Here is a 27260-nt window from a genome sequence, read left to right as displayed (position 1 = left end):
CCCAGGCAAACTGGCGACCCAAGGACCCTTATCATGCAAAAAAATCATAATTTATCAGGTGAATGATAATAGCAAGGAGAAAGCAAGGAGAAATCTGCATATAAAATTAATAGTTAGATAGAAGCTATTTAGCTGGTTAAAGAAAGGTTAGCCATGTGTTGGCAAAAATGAATGACCAAGTCAAGAAAGTTTATTAGGAGCCAGTGGTACTTGTGTAACAGTACAACTTTAAACCGTCCCCTCGCCCATACCCGGGCGCGAACCAGGGACCTTCTGCACACAACGACAACAGTCACCCTCGAAGCATCGTTACCCATCGCTCCACAAAAGCCGTGGCCCTTGCAGAGCAAGGGGAACTACTACTTCAAGGTCTCAGAGCAAGTGACGTAACCGATTGAAACGCTATTTAGCGCACACCGCTAACTAAGCTAGCCGTTTCACATCCGTTACACTTGCCGTAACTGGTCCTTGCGAGTCCTTTTTAAAAATAAAATAAATGTTTATTTGACAACTTCTAGAAAATATATCTACTGTATATTTCCGTGTACCACCTGCAGTTTTTCTGCGGACCCCTAGGGGGCCACGGGCCCCAGGTTGAATACCCTGCAGTAACAGACAGAAAGTTGGTAACATCTTGCAGCATGACAAGTAACACAGAGCAGTAGTGGTGAAAGGAAGTAGGATCACTGATCATCAGTAAGACAGGAACGTCATAGCAAATGACCAGCAGTAGCCTCATAAACGTGCGCCCGCCAGACCTTTGAAAGCATAATTTTTCATCGTATCCCGTCGGAGTCGCGAGACACTGTCCTATGGGGGAGGGGGGGAGCGAGAAAGAGCGAGGGTGAGGGGGAGAAATTGAATGAGGGACAGAGAGTGAAGAGAGGAGAGGATACTAAAAAAAAACTAAGCAAACGAAACTGCAGAGCGAATGTGCACTGTTCGAGTGCCGCACTGGTTTCTTTCCCTCCACTACGCGTGGATGCGGAGCTCCTTTCTCATCTAGTTTTGTATCATACAGTTCTGAGGCGGAGGCAAGGGGGTCTCTGCTCTGAAAGATGGACCGTTTAAAGAGGACGGCGGCGTGCAGGAGAATACCGCTATTTCTTATAATAATGTTCCACGCAACTTCGGCACAAGCTGGTAAAGTATATGTTGGAATACACCTGCTAATAAATAAAGTGATAATTTCATTGTATGGATTGACAAGGATAGTGGACCCTTTTATTAATTTTCTTTGTTGATAATAGGCTACAAAAGTTAATGTTCGGTTGTCTTGCTACCCCATTTCTTTATACAAAGTTGTGGACACTTCAACAGAAACCAAACCAAACTTTACAAGGTGTGCATTTGGCCGCAACTTCGCCCTCGGTAATATTTTGTGAGCCGCATAATAAAGTAATTGTATAAGGCTCCGTCGGATCTCATTGAATATTTGGAGATGCCTGTTTGAATTTGTCCCCTGGGTTGCGCTGGCTCAGGATTAATCTCGAAAGCAGTATTTAATGCTTTGTTAAACCACTAAAAATGACAACCAAATGTAACTCTTCCCCTCGCTGTATTTTGGCATTTGAAAGTAATTTTTTATGTAAAAACAAAAAATGTATAAACCAAGAAGTCTAAGTTTTATAAATCAAGCATGATTCATAATGTATAGCCTATTCTGTGCATCACTGCGCATTGGCGGTGTGTGTGATGGATGGTTACCTCACTTTGTCAAATGTCTCTCATTGCAAGTTAATCATAATAATTTAGCATCGTTTGGTTTTGCATATTAATGTGTCCTCGAACCCATGTCCATTATTGTATGCTTCACCCAGTAGGATGTTGGGCCCAGTTTTCTCTGTGAGTGAGGAAGGAAGCGATTATCCCTGGAACACTCTGATGTCATGTTTGAGTTTGCTCGTGACCAGTGTCGGTTTACTGTGAAACGGTTTAATGTTGGTTTGAGAAGGAGGTGAATGGCAGAACACTGACCGACCTGAGTAGATTAAAATTCTTGTCATGGAGCTGTTTAAAAGGTGCTCAAATAGGCTTCACGAAAATGAGCTTAGAATGACTATTCACCATAAAAAAAAACTGTTTTAGAGCCATTTGCTAAACATTTATTAATTTATAACACATGTTGTTTTCTTTATCACAGTGTTGTTCTTTTGTAGTTGGTATGGTAAGATGGAGATGGAGCATTTCAGTTTCCCTATGAACCTTTATGTATACCTTTATTTCGTTGATATTCTAGATCCAGCTCATTAAAATAACACATTTTAATAGGATTAGATACTATGGGATTTGACCAGCTGCAAAATTAGTGTATGCACACCCTGATTGGAAGGAGCTGCTTTCTGTTGCTTTTAGTTCTGGAGCCATTACAACATGCCTCCATGTTCTACCCACATAAACAAAGATATGGTGAGGACTGTCTATGTTTGTGGGCTGGTCACAAGCTCAGCTGCCGCTGCTGGTATGAAGCCATTGCACAGTGCCTTCGGAAAGTATTCAGACCCCTTGACTTTCTCCATATTTTGTTACGTTACAGCCTTATTCTAAATAAATAAAAATCCTCAACAATCTACACACAATACCCGAATAATGACAAACCGAAAACAGGTTTTTTGAAATGTTTGCTCATTTATTTAACAGAAACACCTTATTTACATGGTATTCAGACCCTTTGCTATGAGACTAGAAATTGAGCTCAGGTGCATCCTGTTTCCATTGATCATCCTTGAGATGTTTCTGCAACTTGATTGGAGTCCACCTGTGGTAAATTCAATTGATTGGACATGATTTGGAAAGGCACATACCTGTGTATACAAGGTCCCACAGTTAACAGTGCATGTCAGAGCAAATACCAAGCCATGAGGTCAAAGGAATTGTCCGTAGAGCTCTGAGATCTGGGGAAGGGTACCAAAACATTTTTGCAGCTTTGAAGGTCCCCAAGAACATAGTGGCTTCCATAATTTGTAAATGGAAGAAGTTTGGAACAACCAATAGTCTTCCTAAAGCTGTCCGCCCGGCCAAACTGAGCAATCAGGGGAGAAGGGCCTTGGTCAGAGAGGTAACCAAGAACATGATGGTCACTCTGACAGAGCTCTAGAGTTCCTCTGTGGAGACGGGAGAACCTTCCAGAAGGACAACCATCTCTTCAGCACTCCACAAATCAGGCCACTCCTCAGTAAAAGGCACATGACAGCCCACTTGGAGCTTGCCAAAAGTTATCTAAAGACTCTCAGACCATGAGAAACAAGATTCTCTGGTCTGATGAAACCAATATTGAACTATTTGGCCTGAATGCCAAGCATTACATCTGGAGGAAACATGGTGGTGGCAGCATCATGCTGTGGGGATGTTTTTCAGCGGCTGGGACTGTGAGACTAGTCAAGATCGAGGCAAAGATGAACTGAGCAAAGTACAGAAAGATTCTTGATGAAAACCTTCTCCAGAGCGCTCAAGACCTCAGAATGGGAAGAAGGTTCATCTTTCAACAGGACAATGACCCTAATCACACAGCCAAGACAACGCAGGAGTGGCTTCGGGACAAGTCTCTGAATGTCCTTGAGTGGCCCAGCCAGAGCCCGGATTTAAACCTGATCGAACATCTCTGGAGAGACCTGATAATAGCTGTGCATCAAAGCTCCCCATCCAACCTTACAGACCTTGAGAGGATCTGCTGAGAAGAATGGGAGAAACTCCCCAAATACAGGTGTGCCAAGCTTGTAGTGTCATACCCAAGAAGACTTGAGGCTGTAATCACTGCTAAAGGTGCTTCAACAAAGTACTGAGTAAAGGGTCTGAATACTTATGTACATTTTATATTTCAGTTTTTAATTTTTAATACATTTGCCAACATTTCTGAAAACGTTTTTTTTTGCTTCGTCATTATGAGGTATTGTGTGTAGATCGATGAGGGAAAAAAACAATTTAATCAATTTTAGAATAAGCCTGTAACGTAACAAAATGTGGAAAAAGGTCAAGGGGTCTGAATACTTTCCGAGGGCAATGTATAATACCACATATAAAACTTCAGATGACAGTTTGAACTGAGAGTCTGACCTCAACTAGACGTCTGCCACACGTGGGCTATTAGGCCTGCTATGAGCAGCAATAAAGCTACGCCCTCTGGTAGTGTTTTGAGTGTCTTAGACCAGCAGCATTTGACTGTGTTCTTGCAGGTGCTCCATTATAGAGGCTAGACTTTACTGCCAAATGCTTACTTCTTTGAGACTCCGTTGATCGTGTCGGTGGGGTTGGGTTGTCTGTAATGAGGGGTGATATTGTGAGTCAGAGAATAATATGATGGCTTGAATGTGTTGGAACTGTGGGGAATTGTATGGTGTTCCTCTGCTGATATGACAGTACAGGATACGTGATGGTGTTTGATAATGTGTGGACTGGGCCAGTATGAGTGGGAGAATGTTTTCACATGTGCTCTGTGTGTGCACTGCATGTGCCCGGGAGAGCATCAAGACTGTTCTTTGTCGTCATGTTTGACGACAGGAAGAGAGACATTCTTGCACACGTCCACAGTTTGTGACTCCTCTGTTCCTCGGCCCCTTCACATTTTTTCCATCTCTCCTTTATTTTCTCTTCTTTTTCTTTTGCTGTTAAAATATACGGGAAAGAGGGGGTTTGTTTAGATTTCATGTGCTGCATCTCCTCCTCATCTACATTCTCCTCCCTTCCTGTGTCCCCTCCCTGTGCCCCCCCCCACCCCCCCCTGCCTCCCCCACCTTCCCCGTGCCGCCAGTATGACAGAGGGGAATTCACGCGTGCACACCCCTCTCTGAATCCCATTTGATCCTGCCGCCTTGCTGATCCTGCACCAGACTCCCAGAGGAGAGGACAAGTCATGTTCCTCTTTGATCACGCTACAAATGAGCCTGGGAAAATAGAAACCAATGAGAAAAGAGGACCGTTTTAGAAAGAAACTAAAAAGAGGAGAGGAAAGTTTGATGCCTGTTAGTGCTATCAGCATCCGCTGTCACAGGAATCGTGTTCCTAATGGAAAGATGTGAAACATGAAAAGATGCTGACATGCTTGTTATTATCTCCAGCTGAAACAAAGACATGTCTCCCCTGGTCTGTTGGTGTGGATCTTGGCTGGCATTTTGCCTTTTTTCTACAAAACTGTTAGGAATAGGAATGTCCTGACATCCAATATGTGTAAATAATATCAAACATCTCCGTCACAAATCTCTACTAAGCAATAAACATCTGGCTCCCAGAAACAGAACAAGAAGAAGCACTCGTCCCCCAGCCCAGCTACGGGTCTCTATGTTTCAGAGCTGTAGACGGCTCATGCCTCTCTTAGAAGAATGGTGATTGAGGCCCTTTCTGCACAAAGAGAACCAGATGGAACAGTCAGTCCCCTCTCTCTGTGGCCTCCTCCAGCCTGTCATACAGGCCTTTATTCCAGGTTGAGCCTTATCAGAGCCATACATCATATCTTAACCTCCGAGGGAATCTTGACAGTTATTTAGCTATCTGACCAAAACCATCTGCAGTCTTATCTTAACAATATTACAAGTCAAATTATACGGATGGCCTGGCTGTTTTTACCTGGATACAACATCCTCTTCATACGGCCCAGTCAGTGTCCATTACTGTAAGCACTGACACCAGGTAGTAAACTTTAACAGGGTATAGTGCAACGTGAACCACAGTAAACCAGCTTTACAATAGCAAGAAATGCATCAAGTTATCATCAACAACTGAGTGGATTGAACAAAGAGAAACTGCCCGTACAACCAGTGGAGGCTGCTGATTGGAGGACGGCTCACAATAAAGGTTGGAACGGAGTGAATGGAATGGCATCAAGCACATTGAAACCATGTGTTTGATGTATTTGATACTATTCCACCTACTCCGCTCCAGCCATTACCACGAGCCCATCGTCCCCAATTAAGTTGCCACCAACCTCCTGTGCTGTTCAAGTACAAATGTGCAATGCATGTAGCATGTTTGTGAAGGGAGGCAGTGGCATGTTTTGGTTGCCGGAGCTCTGGTATTGCACACCTTGATAACTCGATGTTGAGAGAAAGATTGATTGTAAGAACTGACTGGAATTTGTTGTATTTGTGCATGTGTGGTGTGTGTGGGTGTGCGTGCGTGCATGCAAGTGTTTCTCTGTGTGTGTGTGCATGCGTGCGTGCAAGGGTCTGTGTGTGTGTGTATGTGTGTCCGTGTGTGTGTGGTGTGTATGTGTGTATGTGTGTGTGTGTCGCTATGTGTGTGTGGTGTGTGTATAGTGGACAGAGAGAGTGCGAGCCCCGGGGCAGGTGATTCCTCTATGGGGCCAGTGGCAGTAGGCCAGTCTGGCCCTCATCTCATGCAGTGAGTAAACATCAGCAGAACAAACTGTGGAGCTAGAAGAATGTCAGGGTGACGTGCGAGGAAGGGAGATGTGGAACCCAAAATCAAATCTGTCCAGACAACACACACTCTCCACTCACACACTCCTCCACGCACATACTGACCATTAGCCTTGCCACTGAGATGAGCTTCTGACCCACATTCAATACTCACAGAGTAATCACTGTTACAAATATGCAAAGAGGTGGCAATGTAGTGACAAAACCGGCCTGAATGAGGCTGTTATTATGAGTGAGCTTGTACTCTACAGAACAGTATGGACTGATAGCATATCTGTGAAAGAACCCACATGCTCAGATCCGTCAGGCTCACACATGTTCTGTCCGTGTTCCTGAGCTGTTGGAGCGTGGAGGAGAGAGGAGAGCTCGGGTTCAGCAGCATAGCAGCAGCAGGCGGAGGATTCCACATCGGTCTCCCACACAACCAACGGTTTGAATGGCTCCCAAGCTCCCCAGTGCTAACTCAAAGCAGACCCAGTGCTAGCCCCTGTCCCACAGCCCAATCAACATGAAGAACTCTTCCAACACAACACATTCCTCTGTCTCTCCATGTCAACCTTTTAACAAGCCCCGTCCGCTTGATAGTGGACATATCGGATTCTCCGTTCCTCCTTTCGTCTAGCCTACCTCTCCTTCTCTGTTTGAAAGTGAGTGAAGAGTGGCTTTCACAGACAGGCCGATGATAGACAGACAAACGGACAGACAAGGACGGCGCAGCAGATTGAGTAGGCGACAGACTGAGAGACAGAAAACAAACCACAATATTTAATGACCTGATTTTATAGCGTGGGTTGTGTGCTATTATGTTTTTGGACTATGAATGTGAGTGGGACTATGAGTGTGAGTAGGACTATGAGTGTGAGTAGGCCTATGAGTGTGAGTAGGACTATGAGTGTGAGTAGGCCTGTGTGTGTGAGTAGGACTATGTGTGTGAGTAGGCATGTGTGTGTGAGTAGGACTATATGTGTGAGTAAGACTATATGTGTGAGTAGGCCTGTGAGTGTGAGTAGGCCTATGAGTGTGAGTAGGCCTGTGTGTGTGAGTAGGCCTGTGTGTGTGAGTAGGACTATATGTGTGAGTAGGCCTGTGAGTGTGAGTAGGCCTATGAGTGTGAGTAGGCCTGTGTGTGTGAGTAGGCCTGTGTGTGTGAGTTGGACTGTGTGTGTGAGTAGGACTATGAGTGTGAGTAGGCCTGTGTGTGTGAGTAGGCCTGTGTGTGTGAGTAGGCCTATGAGTGTGAGTAGGCCTGTGTGTGTGAGTAGGACTGTGTGTGTGAGTAGGACTATGAGTGTGAGTAGGCCTGTGTGTGTGAGTAGGACTATGAGTGTGAGTAGGCCTATGTGTGTGAGTAGGCCTGTGTGTGTGAGTAGGCCTATGTGTGTGAGTAGGACTATGAGTGTGAGTAGGACTATGAGTGTGAGTAGGCCTGTGTGTGTGAGTAGGCCTATGTGTGTGAGTAGGCCTGTGAGTGTGAGTAGGCCTATGTGTGTGAGTAGGCCTATGTGTGTGAGTAGGACTATGAGTGTGAGTAGGCCTGTGTGTGTGAGTAGGACAATGAGTGTGAGTAGGCCTGTGTGTGTGAGTAGGACTATGAGTGTGAGTAGGCCTGTGTGTGTGAGTAGGACAATGAGTGTGAGTAGGCATGTGTGTGTGAGTAGGACTATGAGTGTGAGTAGGACTATGAGTGTGAGTAGGCCTGTGTGTGTGAGTAGGACTGTGTGTGTGAGTAGGACTATGAGTGTGAGTAGGCCTGTGTGTGTGAGTAGGACTATGAGTGTGAGTAGGCCTATGTGTGTGAGTAGGCCTGTGTGTGTGAGTAGGCCTATGTGTGTGAGTAGGACTATGAGTGTGAGTAGGACTATGAGTGTGAGTAGGCCTGTGTGTGTGAGTAGGCCTATGTGTGTGAGTAGGCCTGTGAGTGTGAGTAGGCCTATGTGTGTGAGTAGGCCTATGTGTGTGAGTAGGCCTATGAGTGTGAGTAGGACTATGAGTGTGAGTAGGACTGTGTGTGTGAGTAGGACTATGAGTGTGAGTAGGCCTGTGTGTGTGAGTAGGACAATGAGTGTGAGTAGGCCTGTGTGTGTGAGTAGGACTATGAGTGTGAGTAGGCCTGTGTGTGTGAGTAGGACAATGAGTGTGAGTAGGCATGTGTGTGTGAGTAGGACTATGAGTGTGAGTAGGACTATGAGTGTGAGTAGGCCTGTGTGTGTGAGTAGGACTGTGTGTGTGAGTAGGACTATGAGTGTGAGTAGGCCTGTGTGTGTGAGTAGGACTATGAGTGTGAGTAGGCCTATGTGTGTGAGTAGGCCTGTGTGTGTGAGTAGGCCTATGTGTGTGAGTAGGACTATGAGTGTGAGTAGGACTATGAGTGTGAGTAGGCCTGTGTGTGTGAGTAGGCCTATGTGTGTGAGTAGGCCTGTGAGTGTGAGTAGGCCTATGTGTGTGAGTAGGCCTATGTGTGTGAGTAGGCCTATGAGTGTGAGTAGGACTATGAGTGTGAGTAGGACTGTGTGTGTGAGTAGGACTATGAGTGTGAGTAGGCCTGTGTGTGTGAGTAGGACAATGAGTGTGAGTAGGCCTGTGTGTGTGAGTAGGACTATGAGTGTGAGTAGGCCTGTGTGTGTGAGTAGGACAATGAGTGTGAGTAGGCATGTGTGTGTGAGTAGGACTATGAGTGTGAGTAGTCCTATGAGTGTGAGCAGGACTATGTGTGTGAGTAGGACTATGAGTGTGAGTAGGCCTGTGTGTGTGAGTATGACTATGAGTGTGAGTAGGCCTGTGTGTGTGTGAGTAGGACTATGAGTGTGAGTAGGCCTGTGTGTGTGAGTAGGACTATGAGTGTGAGTAGGTCTGTGTGTGTGAGTAGGCCTGTGTGTGTGAGTAGGCCTATGTGTGTGTGAGTAGGACTATGAGTGTGAGTAGGCCTGTGTGTGTGAGTAGTCCTATGAGTGCTTATTCAAACTATATTTAGAATGTGGTTTAATGTTGCTGAATGTGTACATGAGTGTGTGTGGTGGTGTGGGAGGATGTTTCTGGCGTGCCCCTGTTCTTTTGTTCCCACTCCCCTTTCTTCTCCTCACCTCAGAACCTCTGCTGTCCACACCATAGTGACCCATGACCTATAGAGGTCAGAGTTCAGTCTTAGGGTCATTTGATTTAATTCTATCCCGTCTTGGAGGTTCTGAGTGATGCTGTCTGTGCTGTTCTAGACACTTTCTCCTGACCCTCGTTTCTTCACTTTTGCTGCCCATTAATCTGCATTCACTTATTACCAATCACCAACTGTTATGGAGAAACATAGCTGAGGACTTTTAATGCAACATGACATGTTAAAAGGATGTAGCAAAGGATTATGTAGGAATATGAAGGCCTGTGTCCATATACAAAGGCTTGACTTCCATATGGCCGATCTTTAAATGTCCGGTAACACCTGGGTAATATGCAGATAAAGGCAGAGCGATCTGCATATACCTCAAAACATCACACAGAATACCAAATCAAATCTGGATTTAAATGTGTTTTCTGTCAAATAGTTGGTGCAATTCAATCAGTGGAAAAGACCCTGGCCTGTCCATCTGGCACTCCAGACAGGCACAATCAAACTCTCAAAGTAGTTGAAAGAAAACAAACAAACTCTAATACATATCCCAAAATATCCCACATTACACTCAATGCAACTGGGACGGTTTCCTCAGCACAGGGTGTGATGCTCTGGGAAATATTCTCATCCAAGTTTGTTTCTGCACTGTAAAAAAAAATATGTTGAGTTTGCATTTGAAGTTGATTCAACATACAATTGTATGGCAACCAGCTGCAACAAGATTGTGAGTTTGCTCGAGATGAGCTGAACCAACACACATTCTGAAGTTGAATTGTAGGTTCACACAACTTAGAATTTGAAGTTACTGTAAGTGAACATACAATTCAACTTGAGAATTTATTCTACCTTATTTGCATATTTCCCAGTGTACCTTGCCTTTCGGTGAATTGTAATTACCACCAATGACTGTATTTGTTCGCGATTGAGACATGGTTGTTGTATTCAATAGCTTTCAGTCCTGAAGCCTTCACCAAGTGTCTAAGTGAATATGTTATTTTAAAAATTAAGCTCCAGATTATATACACTACATGACCACGACATGGAATGAGATGCTCGTCAAACATTTCATTCCAAAATGGAGTTGGTCCCCACTTTGCTGCTATAACAGCCTCCACTCGTCTGGGAAAGAATTCCACTAGATGTTGGAACATTGCTGCGGGGACTTGCTTCCAAGAGCATTAGTGCGGTCAGGTACTGATGTTGAGCGATTAGGCCTGGCTCGCAGTCGGTATTCCAATTCATCCGGAAGGTGTTCAATGGGGTTGAGGTCAGGGCCCTGTGCAGGCCAGTCAAGTTCTTCCACACCGATCTAGAAAACCCTTTTCTCTATGTACCTTGCTTTGTGCACTGGGGCATTGTCATGCTGAGACAGGACAGAGCCTTCCCCAAACGGTTGCCACAAAGTTGGAAGCACAGAATCGTCTAGAATGTCATAGTATGCTGTAGCGTTAAGATTTCCCTTCACTGGAACTAAGGGGCCTAGCCTGAACCATGAAAACAGTCCCAGACCATTATTCCCCCTCCACCAAACTTAACAATTTGGCACTATGCATTCGGGTAGGTAGTGTTCTCCTGGCATCCGCCAGATTTGTCCGTCGGACTGTCAGATGGTGAAGCGTGACTCATCACTCAAGAGAACGCTTTTCCACTGCTCCAGAGTCCAATGGCGGTGAGCTTTATACTACTCCAGCCGGCGCTTGGCATTGTGTATGGTGATCTTGTGTGCGGCTGCTCGGCTGCTCGGCTGCTCGGCCATGGAAACACATTTCATAAATCTCCCGACGAACAGTTCTTGTGCTGATGTTGCTTCCAGAGGTGTTGCAAGGGAGGACAGACGATTTTTTACACGCTACGCTCTTCACCCCTCGGCGGTCCTGTTTTGTGAGCTTGTGTGACCTGCTACTTCACGGCGGTGACATTGTTGCTCCTAGACGTTTCCACTTCACAATAACAGCACTTACAGTTGACCGGGGCAGCTCCAGCAGGGCAGACATTTGATGAACTGACTTGTTGGAAAGGTGGCCTCCTATGATGGTGCCACGTTGAAAGTCATTGAGCTCTTCAGTAAGGCCATTCTACTGCCAATGTCTATGGAGATTGCATGGGCGTGTGCTCGATTTTATACATTTGTCAGCAACAGGTGTGGCTGAAATAGCCAAATCCACTAATTTGAAGGTGTGTCCACATACCTTTGCATATATAGTGTATATCATAAGGCCTTTCTTTGAGGGCCTAGTTACACCCAGGGGTGAAAGTAAGCTGGTACGGGGTCTGGTACGGCGTACCGGATAAATAAATATTGGGGGTACGCCGTACCGGTAGGACGTGAACCTATCACAATAATTAACACAGAATGCCAAGAAAATATAGACCATTACACCATTATATAACACTATCGCATGTCAGCCACATGAAAAATGAGAGAATTGACTTGAATCCCGGGGGTACAAGCTCCAAATTGTTTTGTGGAGGAGATGGGTGACCTTTACCGCGATGCGCGTGGACAGGAGTGGATGCAATTCAGGCTACAAGTTTAGTCCTAATGACAATCTCAGAATGTCATTACAATACACATTCACGTGTTTAAGTCCAATAAGTCCAATTACTAACAGATTAGATTTGTTTAGAAAAATGTATGTTGTTTATGTTTGTTTAGCATAAGATGAATCAACAGATCAATGTACATGCAAAAACAGGTATTGAAACGAACAATTCTGAAAATCAACCTACAAACGTGATGATAATGGTTGTGGTTTGGAACAAACATGAATAAGTCATTTTACTCAAAAAGCTTGTTTCATTTCGAGCAGAATTTGTTGAGTAAACAAAGTTGTCCACATGAGCTCAAATCCTTGACCTTTTGAAGTCCACCCAACACACAGAATAACGCTGATAATACAATTGGTTAAATTGGCTTTTAAACAGTACGGCCCTGATGCTCAGATGGAGAAGTCCCTCGTTCACAGGCGTGATTGTGTTTGAACAATGTCAGTAATTGTTGCCTTTTTTTTTTCAAGGAGTGGAAGTGGTGTGTGACTCATATCAGAGGGAAAGGACTGTCTTCAGAGAAGAGGTTGAATAGAGGCCACTCTGATGACATGTATGTTCATGCATGATGCATGGCAGAGGTTGTGGTGCTCAGTTGTATGCAGAGAAAGAGAGGGAGGTTTAGTGGCACACTGTGAAGCTGCTGGGAGTGTCTTCAGAAGAGCCGTCGAGGTACAGAGAACAAATGATGCCGATGTGTGATAGATATGTGGAGATAGTGGCCAATCTTCCTGCCTGCAGGACGTATGTGAAGGGTGTTCGGTACATGTAGCATCACGCTATCACACTATTGTTGTGTAACATTAGCAGTGGACAGAGGGAGCTCCGTGAGCGAGGCTGTGTTAAGTGGGGCCTACCGAGGCCTGTTCTGTCTGTCAGCCAGGGCCGAGGAGAGGAGGACTCTGAGAGGACAGTACTAACTGCCGTAGGGAAGACATGTTGTCCTCAGACACACACTGGCTGAGTGATTCATGGTCTTTGAGAGGAGGGGAACAGCAGGGAGGACCAGAAGAGGAGACATACAGACGGGAGGAAGAAGACCCAAATGTCACACGTGGGATGTGTGCTGTACACTCAGTGCCATGCTCTCTGGAATTTGGTGAGAGAAATATGTATGGAAAATATGTACAGTATGGGTGAACTCTGACCTTATGTGGACCTGGAAAACATCTTGTTCTAACAAAGCACTCCTTTATCTCTATTTATGCATGTCCACAACCACACATACAGTAGAATTCACATCACTCCAGTGTGATGTAGGCAGATGGGGTATGTATATCACTGACTCAGTCCAAGCTAGGGAGATCAAACACACTCTACATACACATAATGACTCCAACAGGTAAAGTGAGATAAGGATTATTAGGAGGTCTAATGAGATTCAGACAGGTGATGCTGGCGGAGGAAGCATCGCTGCAGGGTAGACAGGTAGATTTGAATAGAGCTGTTTTGGCATATGACAGACAGAGCCAGGCCTGAGGAGTCAATCACTGTTGATGTTGGGGCGACTCCAGACCTCACATGGCCTCCTGGCAACTGCTCTGCTCGCCCAGGGATGCTTTACGACGACCGGCCAGGGGAGAGGAGACGAGGAGAAGGAACATTCCCCAGGCCGGTGTAAATGCCCCCATGGTGAAAATGTTCCTGCTTGTACTGTGGGAACAATGGGGTCTCTGGGACAGTAGGGTAGGAGGTAGGGAGGGGTAGGCTAGTGGGGGTGAGAGGTTAGCACTCAGCCGTCCATCTGTGTCACTGCTGTGTTTGATTAGCGTCTGTCTGTTTGTGGTCGTTGGGATGTTCTATCCCTTTTATCCCCTCACTGATGAATTCCTTCCTTCTCGCTCCCAGAATGCTAGAGATTATCTGGTCTCTGTCAGATATCGGATTCCATCTCTTGCATTTGTATTGATTGCTGTCCAAAAATAGTTGAATGTTTTATATTCATTTGAATATTTCTTGAGTCTTCTTTGGCTGTAGTTTGGCCGGTGTCGGCCATCATTGTAAATAAGAATTTGTTCTTAACTATATAAAATATAGTATTGTTCTTTGTGAAACAAAGTTCTGTGGAGTATCTTTGTGTGTGTGTGCGTGTGTGTGTGTGTGTGTGTGTGTGTGTGTGTGTGTGTGTGTGTCTGGCATGTCATTGTGAAGATTGTTTCTTTCAGAAGAGGAATTTCTCCTGCTTTTCTCATTGTTTTCCCAAATGGCGTTGCACATTTGGACTACTGTCTGAGGTCAAAGGTCAGATAGAAGGCTCTCTGTACTTTAGTCATGTGGATGTTATGTTTGGTTATGTATGCTGTGTTATGTTATATATTAGTTATACTTTACATAATATTTATATGCCCAACAACTCCATGCACAGGGACTGCATGTAACAATTTCCAGTGAAAAAGACCCATTTAGTGGAAGAACTGTACAGATCTATTTGAATGCGACCACATTTTCCAAAAATATCTGCTCCAAATTAAGATTCAAAGATGTCTGCAGAAAGAATGGGATGTCAACTATGACATGGCACCTTGAGTTTGAAAACATCTATTTTGGTTATTGAACTACAGTAGGTGAAGGGGATTCAACCCCGGTAATGAATTACATCATGGGTCTCTGATCTATACTACACAGAAATGCAGAATCATGAATATGAATGTCATTCTCCTTACATTCTCCTGGACATCACAGCGCAGAGTACAGTAGAGTACAGTAGAGTAGAGTAGAGTTCAGTACAGTGCAGTAGAGTAGAGTAGAGTAGAGTAGAGTAGAGTAGAGTACAGTACAGTACAGTACAGTACAGTACAGTACAGTGCAGTAGGGTACAGTAGAGTATAGTTCAGTATAGTAGCGTACAGTACAATATACTGTACTCTACAGTACTATACTCTACTTTTCTTTACTGTACTGCATTGTATTGTACTGTACTCTACGGTGCTCTACTCACTGTACTGCACTGTACTGTAATGTACTGTACTGTGCTATCTTAATGATATGTGGGTTTTTGGTAATGGAATTAAAAGACAAAAGGCCATATTTCTTAAATGTAGAGAATACAAAACAATTTCTCCAAAACTAAATATTGATATTAGTTGGCAGTGGTCTTTAGGTCAACATGATTGAATTTGAATGTATTTCTAATACATTTTAAGACTTTTTTCCCTAGATGTTTCTGAAGACATCTTTTCCATCTGTTTGACAAGAAATCAAAGTCTTTACTTATGCCTCCTTTTTAGGATGAAAATGATTTTAAAAATGTATCTATGCCTCCATTTCCCCATAATATAGAATATTAGCTTTCATTTGACACCCAATTTGACATGCTCTTATGAACTTCATGTTGGTGCTCATGGGTCCTTTTACATGGAAATGCTCAGTTTGGACAAGAGTCTTGAGGATTGGATAGTTTGGAGAAGAGCCTTGAGGATTGGATAGTTTGGACAAGAGTCTTGAGGATTGGATAGTTTGGACAAGAGTCTTGAGGATTGGATAGTTTGGACAAGAGTCTTGAGGATTGGATAGTTTGGACAAGAGTCTTGAGGATTGGATAGTTTGGACAAGAATCTTGAGGATTGGATAGTTTGGACAAGAGTCTTGAGGGTTGGATAGTTTGGACAAGAGTCTTGAGGATTGGATAGTTTGGACAAGAGTCTTGAGGATTGGATAGTTTGGACAAGAGTCTTGAGGATTGGATAGTTTGGACAAGAGTCTTGAGGATTGGATAGTTTGGACAAGAGTCTTGAGGATTGGATAGTTTGGACAAGAGTCTTGAGGATTGGATAGTTTGGACAAGAGAGCCCATGTGATTGAAGAATTTGAACTAGAGAGCCTTGAGGATTGGATAGTTTGGATAAGAGAGCCCAGGGGATTGAAGAAGTTGAACTAGAGAGCTTTTGGGATTGGATAGTTTGGACAAGACTGAGTGATTAAGTTATTGTTGTTTTGAGTCCAGTTGACAGGTGTTTTGAGTCTGTCTGTAACACAGCACTCCAAAGGCCTGTCATAATTAGACCCATGCTGCTGCAGATTAAAATCCTGTTCTGGCTGTTCCAAACATCGTTGCCTTATGACCTGTTTGTGTGTGTGTGTGTGTGTGTGTGTGTGTGTGTGTGTGTGTGTGTGTGTGTGTGTGTGTGTGTGTGTGTGTGTGTGTGTGTGTGTGTGTGTGTGTGTGTGTGTGTGTGTGTGTGTGTGTGTGTGTGTGTGTGTGTGTGCGCCGTATGTATGTGACAGGCTTGACCTGATAAATTATTCACTGACATTTGCTTCTTGGTTCACGGCAGGGCAATTAGGCTGGATTTGAAAAGACATCATAAATGTCTGTGTGTGGGCGAGGGCAGGCAAGGACTGTGGGAATGAGCATCAGCATGAATAAGGCTGTAAGGCTGCCGCTGTGTGCGTACTCTCAGACAGTTGTGTTTGTTAGGAGCACGCAGCAACTCCTGTAATCAAATAATTTATAGGGATTGTTTATGACTCTCATATCAAAGTAGAATTTAAGCTGCTTTGTCTTACGGACCTTTAAATCAGTACCTGATGTTTTCCATTGTGTTTCAGACACAGTCTGGATTTAATTCACAGCTTAACCTATTTACAGTGCAGCCTGTTACCATTCTATGGGTGCTCTGTGGGTGAGATCTGAGCTGCTGGGAATAAAAGGTCTCTGCTATGCAAATAAATAATGCCATAAAAGCTAACAGGGTGTTTTTCTGCAAGCAGCGAGTGGGCACTGGTTAATCTCTCACCACATGTTTAATTAACAGCGAGAAGAAAAGTAGAAAGTGTAGCATGGAGAGAGAGAGAGAGAGCTACGGGGGGCAACTTCAATTTAGGATCCTCATTTTAAATGGCTGGAATGCTCAATTCTGCGTTGGCAGCCTCCCCATAAGCTGTGTGTGTGTGTGTGTGTGTGTGTGTGTGTGTGTGTGTGTGTGTGTGTGTGTGTGTGTGTGTGTGTGTGTGTGTGTGTGTGTGTGTGTGTGTGTGTGTGTGTTGTGTGTTCGGGATGGAAATGGCCAGGGATCCTTAGCTATCGATACAATGTATTGCGATTTTCACAACTATGTATTATTGCGATTTTCACAACTATGTATGTATTGCGATTCAATACTGTGATTTTATTGCGATTCGACGTTCCAAACATATTGCTCTGTATATGTCTGCTGCAGAGAGACAAGCGACTGACTGCATGAGAAAACCAGTTTTGATCAGTTGGGGAAATAAGAGTGCTGAACACATGTCGGCTCACTGTTTAAAAAGAACAAGCTATAAGGATGAAAAATACTGGAGTTTTGGCACAGGTACAGCCAGATGACAAGTGCCAGCTAACGCTTCCTAGCAAAACCAAAATAAATGACTAATTGATACCTTGAGTCAAAGTATCGATATAATATCATCCATAATAATATTGCAATGTGTAACTATATCCATTTCCCCCAATCAGTAGCCTGTCTATGTGTGATGTCCTTAAACAGTCTCCCATAGAGCAGCTGGTGGGAGCCTTATTGCACACAGCTCAGATCAGACTCATCCTTGTGACTACACATTATACACAGAAAATAGCATAATGGTCAAACACAACTAACCAGCCAACTGTAAATAAACTACAGGCATGTTTTAATTATCATCGAAGGGGTGAACACACAGCAGTGTGAACTAGTACATACTCCTACATCTTTTATTCCCATGTTACTTCTGAAAGAGTTATCTGTGTGTTTATTCCTGATAAACACATTGTAACTGGAGAAATGTGTATTGCACATGCCAGTGAAACGTTGTGAATGGGAGAGATGGTGAGAGAGGTGTCTTGCTGTGGGATGCTGGCTCTAGCCAGGTGTCAGCTGTCAGGTGTGTTCCAGTGTGTAGTGTACAGCAGGATTATACAGTCGGCGGAGTCATGGCTGGATCCCATAATAATAGCTCCGGAACAGAAGGCCACCTGCAGGACTGCTGCTTTCAGCACTGCGTGGGTCTGTCTCTGTCTCCTCTAATCCCCCCCGCCACACACACACACACACACACACACACACACACACACACACACACACACACACACACACACACACACACACAGACACACAGACACACACACACACACACACACACACACACACACACACACACACACACACACACACACACACACACACACACACACACACACACACAGACTGACAGACACAAACACACATGAATATCATTAGCGGAACTGAAACCTGAACACATAGCTTATAAAAATCTGTTCGCTTGGCTATAGTTTCAGTACAAGGTACTGTACAACACATAATATTTCTCATATGAAGTACATGTTATTGTATCACTGTGTACTGATGTGTCTCCTTCTCTCTCGTGTGCAGCTGATCCCATCGATGTGCTGCGGGTACTGGAGCTGTCGGACCACATGGAGGGGGTGTCCATGGAGGCTGGCCTCTGCACCAGCAGGAAGGACATGGAGGAGACAGACATGGCCTATAGAATAGACAAGAAGATCCAGCTCAGTGCACCCACCAAACAGCTCTTCCCAGGTAACAATAATCTGTAGAGATGTAGTACACATCCAATGAGTCTGAGTCATGGTGTATGTGTGGTAATTGCAGTGAATCCTAAGCTTCACTGTAACACAACGGACCTAACTTTGTTCTCCCTCTTCTCCATGGGTGTAGGTCTTAGGGTGTAGTAGCACAGGCCATTATTATTATTCATTGAAGTTCAGATGTGTGATATTGTTATTTTGGGAGGGGCAGTGGGTCTTGCCAGTGTCCCCAAAGTGGTGTGTTGCTACCTACTGTGTTCTCCACTGTATGACTGACTGTATGACTGACTGTATGACTGACTGTATGACTGACTGTATGATTGACTGTATGACTGTATGACTGTATGACTGTACAGCTGTCTGTATGACTGACTGTATGACTGACTGTATGACTAACTGTAAGATTAAATGTGTGACTGACTGTATGACTGTATTGCTGACTGTATGACTGTATTGCTGACTGTATGACTAACTGTGTGACTGACTGTATGACTAACTGTATGACTGACTGTATGACTGACTCTATGACTGGCTGTATGACTTTATGACTCTATGACTGTATCACTGACTATATGACTGGCTGTATGACTGTATTACTGACTGTATCACTGACTGTATTGCTGACTGTATGACTGACGTGTGACTGTATGACTGACTGTATGACTGACTATATGACTGTATGGCTGACTGTACGACTAACTGTATGACTAACTGTGTGACTGTCTGTATGACTGACTGTATGACTGACTGTATGGCTGTATGACTGACTTTATGACTGTATGACTGTGACTGACTGTATGGCTGTATGACTGACTGTATGACTGACTGTATGACTGACTGTATGACTGTATGACTGACCCTATGACTGACTGTGTGACAGACTGTAGGACTGACTGTATGGCTGTATGACTGACTGTATGACTGACTGTATGGCTGACTATATGGCTGTATGACTGACTGTATGACTGACTATATGGCTGACTGTATGGCTGTATGACTAACTGTATGACTGACTGTATGACTGACTGTATGGCTGTATGATTAACTGTATGACTCACTGTATGACTCACTGTATGACTGACTGTATGACTGACTCTATGACTGTTTGACTGACTGTATGACTGTATGACTGACTTGAATATTATTTCATTGGATACAGAAATTGCATTATGTATTTTTACATAAAAAACAGTGTCGGGTGCAACATTATTTTAACATATCAGAGAACAACAGAGTAGAAAAGGTCAACCATATCATTCACAGCAATTGTTCCCCCTTCCCCCCCAGACTCGTTGTTCCCTGTGGACTTCTCCCTGATGACAACAGTGAGGGCAAAGAAGGACACCCAGTTCTTCCTGCTGTCTGTGTATGATGAGCAGGGTGTACAGCAGCTGGGGCTGGAGGTGGGTCGCTCGCCTGTCTTCCTGTACGAAGACCACCAGGGACAGCCCTCCCCGGAGCTCTACCCCATCTTCAAGAAGATCAACTTGGCTGATGGAAAGTGGGTACTACCCCTGGCCTGATGTCCTTGGCTCTTGACTGGGACTTCTTCTCAAAACCCAAACTCTGTAGCCCCTGATTTATGATTGACACATATTGACATGATTGGGTGAGATTCACCTGCATCATGTTGTTTGGTTGGCCATTGGGTATCACTGAAACCTGACCCAAAATATGCAGTTTCCTCAGTATGTGATCTCACTTGAAAGTGTGCTTGACCCTAAGTGACCTGGAGCCATAGAGGACACACATAGATCATGATAGTACCATAGAGTTCTTGGCTCACAATACAAGGTCAATGGCTTGACTTGAGCCTGTAATATGCTACAATGTGATTCAATGCATTTGACCTTAGAAAACCCTTCCTCAGAATACTGCATACAGGTGGTGCCTCCTTCTAACTGAGCCCAAGTGACCTACATTCAACCTGACACTACATCTGCATAATAAAGATGTACAAACCCATCTCCAACTCTCTGTCTGTCCAGGTGGCACAGAATAGCCTACAGTGTGGAGGGCAAGTCAGTCACCCTGTACCTGGACTGTGAGAAGGTGCAGACTCTGGAGTTACTGAGAGGGGACAATCCCCTGGTCAGCACGGAGGGGGTGATCGTGTTTGGAACACGACTACTGGACGAGGAGGTGTTTGAGGTAGGACACCAGGGCGAGGGAGTCAGGGTTGGGTGTGAATGAAGTAGTGTCATGGACTGTATGTAGGATTTGGTATGTATGTACTGTAGTCTCATCAGTAGCAGAACACAAACTGGTTCATTCTGGTATTGGATCTGAGAAACATCAGTATTATTTGTTGGAACTTGTCTTAACTGGATTCTTGGCATAATGTAACATTCACTCACTCATCTTTGCTCACTCCTCGGAGCATAGCGCCTCGACAAATGGATCTCCATGCCGTCTTATTCTAGGCCAGGTCCCAGGCTGATGTGGTGTTGAGTCCCAGGTTGTGTATGTCGTTGTCCAACTGGTTGGATGACCTGGTTCTCGGTCTTCCTCTTGGGCCTGGCCAGTTGGGGGATGAGTCCTTCAGTATAAGGGGAGGCTCCAGAGGTGGGATTGATCTGACCAGGTGACCGAACAGTCGGAGTCAGGAGGCTTAGACCAGGGAGGAGACGGGGTTGGTCCATCTTTTGACGTATTGTGGAGTTCTGGATGTTTTACTTAAAAAAAAAATATTTGACCTTTATTTAACCAGGTAGGCCAGTTGAGAACAAGTTCTCATTTACAACTGCGACCTGGCCAAGATAAAGCAAGGAAGTGCGACAAAAACAACAACACAGAGTTACACATGGGATAAACAAACGTACAGTCAATAACACAATAGAAAAATCTATATACAGTGTGTGCAAACAAAGTAAGATTAGGGAGGTAAGGCAATAAATAGGCCATAGTGGTGAAATAATTACAACTTAGCATTAATACTGGAGTGACAGATGTACAGATGATGATGTGCAAGTAGAGAGATTCTGGGGTGCAAATGAGCAAAGAAAAGAACAATATGGGGATGAGGTAGTTGGGTGGGCTATTTACAGATTGGCTGTGTACAGGTGCAGGGATCGGTAAGCTGCTCTGACAGCTGATGCTTAAAGTTAGAGAGGGAGATATAAGACTCCAGCTTCAGTGATTTTTGCAATTCGCTCCAGTCATAGGCAGCAGAGAATTGGAAGGTAAGGCAGCCAAAGTAGGTGATTGGCTTTGGGGGTGACCAGTGAAAAATACCTGCTGGAGCCTGTGCCATGGGTGGGTGTTGCTATGGTGACCAGTAAGCTGAAAGGCTGGGCTTTACCTAGCGAAGACTTGTAGATGACCTAGAGCCAGTGGGTTTGGCGACGAATATGTAGCGAGGGCCAGCCAACGAGAGCATACAGGTCGCAGTGGTGGGTAGTATATTGGGCTTTGGTAACAAAACGGATGGCACTGTGAAAGACTACATCCAATTTACTGAGTAGAGTGTTGGAGGCTATTTTGCCAAAGTCAAGGATCGGTAAGATAGTCCTTTTTTCGAGGGTATGTTTGGCAGGATAAGTGAAGGAGGCTTTGTTGCGAAGTAGGAAGCCGATTCTAGATTTAATTTTGGATTGGAGATGCTTAATGTGAATCTGGAAGGAGAATTTACAGTCTAACCAGACACCTAGGTATTTGTAGTTGACCATATATTCTAAGTCAGAACCGTCCAGAGTAGTGATGCTAGTCGGGAGGGTGAGTGCGGACAATGATCGGTTGAAGAGCATGCATTTAGTTTTACTTGCATTTGAGAGCAGTTGGAGGCCACGGGAAGAAGTGTGGATGTGGTCGCACCATGTGATGCCCAGTATGTGGCAGAGGCACTCGGAGTCAAAGGCATCCAGGTGACGTGTGAGGTCCAGGGTGAGGATCCATGACGTGTGAGGTCCAGGGTGAGGGTCCATGACGTGTGAGGTCCAGGGTGAGGGTCCATGACGTGTGAGGTCCAGGGTGAGGGTCCATGACGTGTGAGGTCCAGGGTGAGGGTCCATGACGTGTGAGGTTCAGGGTGAGGATCCATGACGTGTGAGGTCCAGGGTGAGGGTCCATGACGTGTGAGGTCCAGGGTGAGGGTCCATGACGTGTGAGGTCCAGGGTGAGGGTCCATGACGTGTGAGGTCCAGGGTGAGGGTCCATGACGTGTGAGGTCCAGGGTGACGGTCCATGACGTGTGAGGTCCAGGGTGAGGGTCCATGACGTGTGAGGTCCAGGGTGAGGGTCCATGACGTGTGAGGTCCAGGGTGAGGGTCCATGACGTGTGAGGTCCAGGGTGAGGGTCCATGACGTGTGAGGTCCAGGGTGAGGGTCCATGACGTGTGAGGTCCAGGGTGAGGGTCCATGATGTGTGAGGTCCAGGGTGAGGGTCCATGACGTGTGAGGTCCAGGGTGAGGGTCCATGACGTGTGAGGTCCAGGGTGAGGGTCCATGACGTGTGAGGTCCAGGGTGAGGGTCCATGACGTGTGAGGTCCAGGGTGAGGGTCCATGACGTGTGAGGTCCAGGGTGAGGGTCCATGACGTGTGAGGTCCAGGGTGAGGGTCCATGACGTGTGAGGTCCAGGGTGAGGGTCCATGACGTGTGAGGTCCAGGGTGAGGGTCCATGACGTGTGAGGTCCAGGGTGAGGGTCCATGACGTGTGAGGTCCAGGGTGAGGGTCCATGACGTGTGAGGTCCAGGGTGAGGGTCCATGACGTGTGAGGTCCAGGGTGAGGGTCCATGACGTGTGAGGTCCAGGGTGAGTGTCCATGACGTGTGAGGTCCAGGGTGAGGGTCCATGACGTGTGAGGTCCAGGGTGAGGGTCCATGACATGTGAGGTCCAGGGTGAGGGTCCATGACGTGTGAGGTCCAGGGTGAGGGTCCATGACGTGTGAGGTCCAGGGTGAGGGTCCATGACGTGTGAGGTCCAGGGTGAGGGTCCATGACGTGTGAGGTCCAGGGTGAGTGTCCATGATGTGTGAGGTCCAGGGTGAGGGTCCATGACGTGTGAGGTCCAGGATGAGGGTCCTCACGCCGTGGGGAGGTGTAGTCTTCCCCAGTGATAGTCCACCTTAGAGTCAGCCTTGTCTTCATCAGCAATGGTGTCATAACACTTCTGTTTGTCCCTTATTCTTATCTCGTAGGTCAAGACGGTCCAGGGTCAAGTCATGCGAGTAGAATATCATTTTTGTTGAGGTTTCGCGGCAGTAGCTCTCCGGTAGCTTGTCTGGATGTGGTATCAAATACTGGGATCATCTACACTGAGTGTACAAAACATTAGGAACACCTGCTTTTTCCATGACATAGACTGACCAGCTGAATCCAAGTGGAAGCTATGATATCTTATTGATGTCACTTGTTAAATTCACTTCAATCAGTGTAGGTGAAGGGGAGGAGACAGGTTATGTGTATGTGTGCCATTCAGAGGGGGAATAGGCAAGACAAAATATTTAAGCACGCTTTCGAACTTGGGATGCGGTAGTAGGTGCCACACTCTCAACAGTTTCCTGTGTGTATCAAGAATGGTCAGTCATCCAATGGACCTCCAGCCAACTTGAAACAACTGTGGGAAACAATGTTGTCAACATGGGCCAGCATCCCTGTGGAACGCTTTCAACACTTTGTTAGCACTCTGACTTAAACCCTAATGCAATATACCTACTATAAATTATATTTGTAGCCCTGAAGAAATTATTTTATTGAGGCGTGAATGAGATCCTCTAAAGCCACAACGGACAAGATTAAAATAACCATTATTTCCATGTGAGCTTAATTCATCCAATATGCCTGTTAGACCAGTGGAGATACTCACTTGCGTCATATATTAGCTGAATATTCTGACACGAACCCGCAGGGGATCCCGATCCCATTAACCTTGTTTAAACTTGGATGACTCTCTCTTCTCATAACCTCATTTCTGTCCCGGCACATACAAATGAAAGAGATGGCACATTCCATCACATACTTCACTAATTGTGTTCAGTTTTGAACATGCAGGCTGGAGCAGTATGTATTGTTGCTGTAAGCTTTAATGGGGTGTGAATGATAGGGGTGGAGAACGGTTGAGAGTGGAGCAGCAGGTAGGGGAGGTCTAGGTTGTTTGTGGAAGAGTGTGGGCGGGGGGGCAGGTACTGTTCAGACATGCTCTGATCTGGCCACATCTTTTCTACTGTGATCAAATACCTGGAAATGACCCTCAACATTTATATTTGTACGAGTGAGTTTGGATGTTTTGGAGAGTGTGTGGTGTTAGAGGTGTTGACATTTGAACAGAGAGCTTTATATTTTGACGTTTCAGAGTGTGCGTGAGTGTGAACATGTGTCAATGAATGTGTGAGTGTTGTTCATGCCTGCTGATTGGGAGGATTGATCTTGTGGGAAGAAGAATTTCCCAGTCGTCAGTGTTTATCCCTACGGCGACACTCGTCAGGGCTGCTGTCCTCATCATTATCCCTGAGTAGCTGTGGAGGGCAAAGGTCACCTATTTAATAATGGCTCGGGTTGTTTGAGCTTGGTGAAAGTGTTTGGGGAAATAACAATGTCATTATGGATCCTTGAAATTGGAATGGACACTGAACAGTGAGTTATGATGTGTAGTTAAATATGTGAATAACATAATGTGTGTGTGTGTGTGTGTGTGTGTGTGTGTGTGTGTGTGTGTGTGTGTGTGTGTGTGTGTGTGTGTGTGTGTGTGTGTGTGTGTGTGTGTGTGTGTGTGTGTGTGTGTGTGTGTGTGTGTGTGTCTGGATGTGTGTGCCGTACATATGTGCTTTCAAATCAAACAATAAAAATATAAATGAATTCCAAGTAAAGCTCATATTCTTTTATTTTCATTTCCCTAACCCTGTTCTATAAGTCATTCCCAATGTCTCTCCCAGGATAGTGTGCAGGCCTAGTCCATTGTAATTCCAATGCTGCTCCACTCTTAATTCAGTAGCCTCCAGCATAAAGAGAGCCGAGTAGAGCAGCAGTCCTATCTCTGCTCATGTCCGCAGACCCTGAGACACAGAGGGGAAGAGTAGGAGGGGGTCACAGAGCACACACCCTCCCATCTCTCAGGCCCCTCAGGGTACCATCCCAACCCAGATTTTGCCTACTTGAGACATTGCAAAAGTACAGATGAAGGGATATTATCTGGCCCTAATGGGTTAATGTACACAAACTTCAGTCTTCTTCAGTCTTCCACCCTCTCAGAACCAGGTGTCCCCTGATGTTCTCACGTAGACAATAACTATACATTCTCCCTCTAGCCACGCTCCCACACAATAACCTCCCCTCCCGCTGATGGCTTAACTTTACCTCAACTGCTTCTCCTACTCCATAAGTAATACTTAATGGCCTCCCATGCCATTAGGTTCATCCTCCCTCTCTTACTTTAACAGACACCCCTCTGTCTCCCAAATATAACAGTCTTCTTTCTGCAATTAAGCAATGCTTCCCCTGAACATTCCTTGCATAAAACAACTGTAAAGATCCATTTTCACCCCAACAACATCTTTCAAAACATCCCATGAATCATTCCTCAGGCTGCAAAAAAAAAACATCCCTTCGACATCCTTATAACTAATACCCGTCAATGATCAACATACTCTTTAGCATTCTCTCTGCTCTGCTCTCTCTGAATAGCCTAAGTGAGTGAGATGCCAGCTCATGTGTCCCATGTTGAATGGCTGTGGGTCAGGGCTGTGTTGACCTGGATGAGGCTGGTACTGGGGGAGAGACTAGAGGTTGGCCTTGTTCGCAGGCCCGTTCTGTTCCCAGGACCCAGGAGAGATCCAGGGGGCCAGTGTTCCGGCCCAGTTCCCCCAGCGTGGGAGAACATAGTGTGGGAGCTTGGGGACGGTGGTCAGCCCCTAATGCCTCTATTGCTTCCAGATTGCCTTCAAATTACTGTTGGTGTTGTTTACACACGTGCAGAGCCACGGACACAAGAATGTGCACGTACATACTGTACACACACACACACACACACACACACACACACACACACACACACACACACACACACACACACACACACACACACACACACACACACACACACACACACACACACACACACACACACACACACACACACACGTACACATACTAAAACAATAATTTAACTGTCCACAAGTCTGAATGTATTGTGTGGGCAGTTTGTGTGTTTTTTTTGCCTTGTCTCACAGTTAGATATGATCCAGCCCAGTGTTTATGTGTGAACAACATCTGACCGTGTCTGTCTGTCTGTCTGTCTGTATTAGTCATTGTATTATTGCTGTGAGTAATCAGGCCTCCTTAGAAAACATTCAGAGTTTTGGTGTTGTTTTGGCTAGATGTCGGGTTGTTATCAAGCATGTCTTAAAGGGCAGTTTTGATATTGATCGAGGAATCTCATGGATAGCTGGAGAGATTGGAAAGGCTGCCTTAGTTAGTCAAGGTCTGTCTGTTGTAGATGCATTTCCTCCTTTTCTAAGGATTGTATTCAGATGTTTTGACATCTGTTGCCCTGCAGGCTAGTAAGGAGCTAAGTATTTCTTCTGGTTTACTGTAGTGAGGTGAGGTGTAGTCATATTCAGTGCAGTGTGTGTTGTTGTTGTTGTTGTTGTTGTTGTTGTTGTTAGGGATTCAAGCAGCGAAGCTGTTAATACCCTATTGTATTTCTTCTGGTTCGTTATTATTATACCAGATTCTTCCCCCAAGAAAAATAACATGCAAATTCCTGTGAGATAGTAAGTCTATC

The 27260-nt window shown here is 45.2% G+C and overlaps 1 protein-coding gene and 1 long non-coding RNA gene across 3 annotated transcripts in view; both read left to right on the top strand.

Moving 5' to 3' along the window:
- Positions 1 to 840: 840 nt before the first annotated feature.
- Positions 841 to 27260, top strand: part of LOC118365792 (collagen alpha-1(XI) chain-like) — an 82433-nt gene continuing 56013 nt past the window's right edge. For both annotated transcript variants that reach the window (XM_052491035.1, XM_052491034.1), the window contains exons 1-4: positions 841 to 1143; positions 18366 to 18533; positions 19829 to 20042; positions 20530 to 20692. In XM_052491035.1, the coding sequence (XP_052346995.1) occupies positions 1059 to 1143; positions 18366 to 18533; positions 19829 to 20042; positions 20530 to 20692 (630 nt within the window). In that variant the 5' untranslated portion in view covers positions 841 to 1058. The remainder of the gene's footprint in view (positions 1144 to 18365; positions 18534 to 19828; positions 20043 to 20529; positions 20693 to 27260) is intronic.
- LOC127914497 (uncharacterized) lies at positions 23140 to 25273 on the top strand. Its single transcript, XR_008088636.1, has 2 exons — positions 23140 to 23344; positions 23461 to 25273. It is a non-coding gene; the product is annotated as an uncharacterized LOC127914497 (long non-coding RNA).

The sequence above is a fragment of the Oncorhynchus keta genome, chromosome 32 (genome assembly GCF_023373465.1).
Source record: "Oncorhynchus keta strain PuntledgeMale-10-30-2019 chromosome 32, Oket_V2, whole genome shotgun sequence".
In the NCBI taxonomy this organism is placed as follows: Eukaryota; Metazoa; Chordata; class Actinopteri; order Salmoniformes; family Salmonidae; genus Oncorhynchus; species Oncorhynchus keta.
This window is presented reverse-complemented; position numbering and strand designations above follow the sequence as displayed.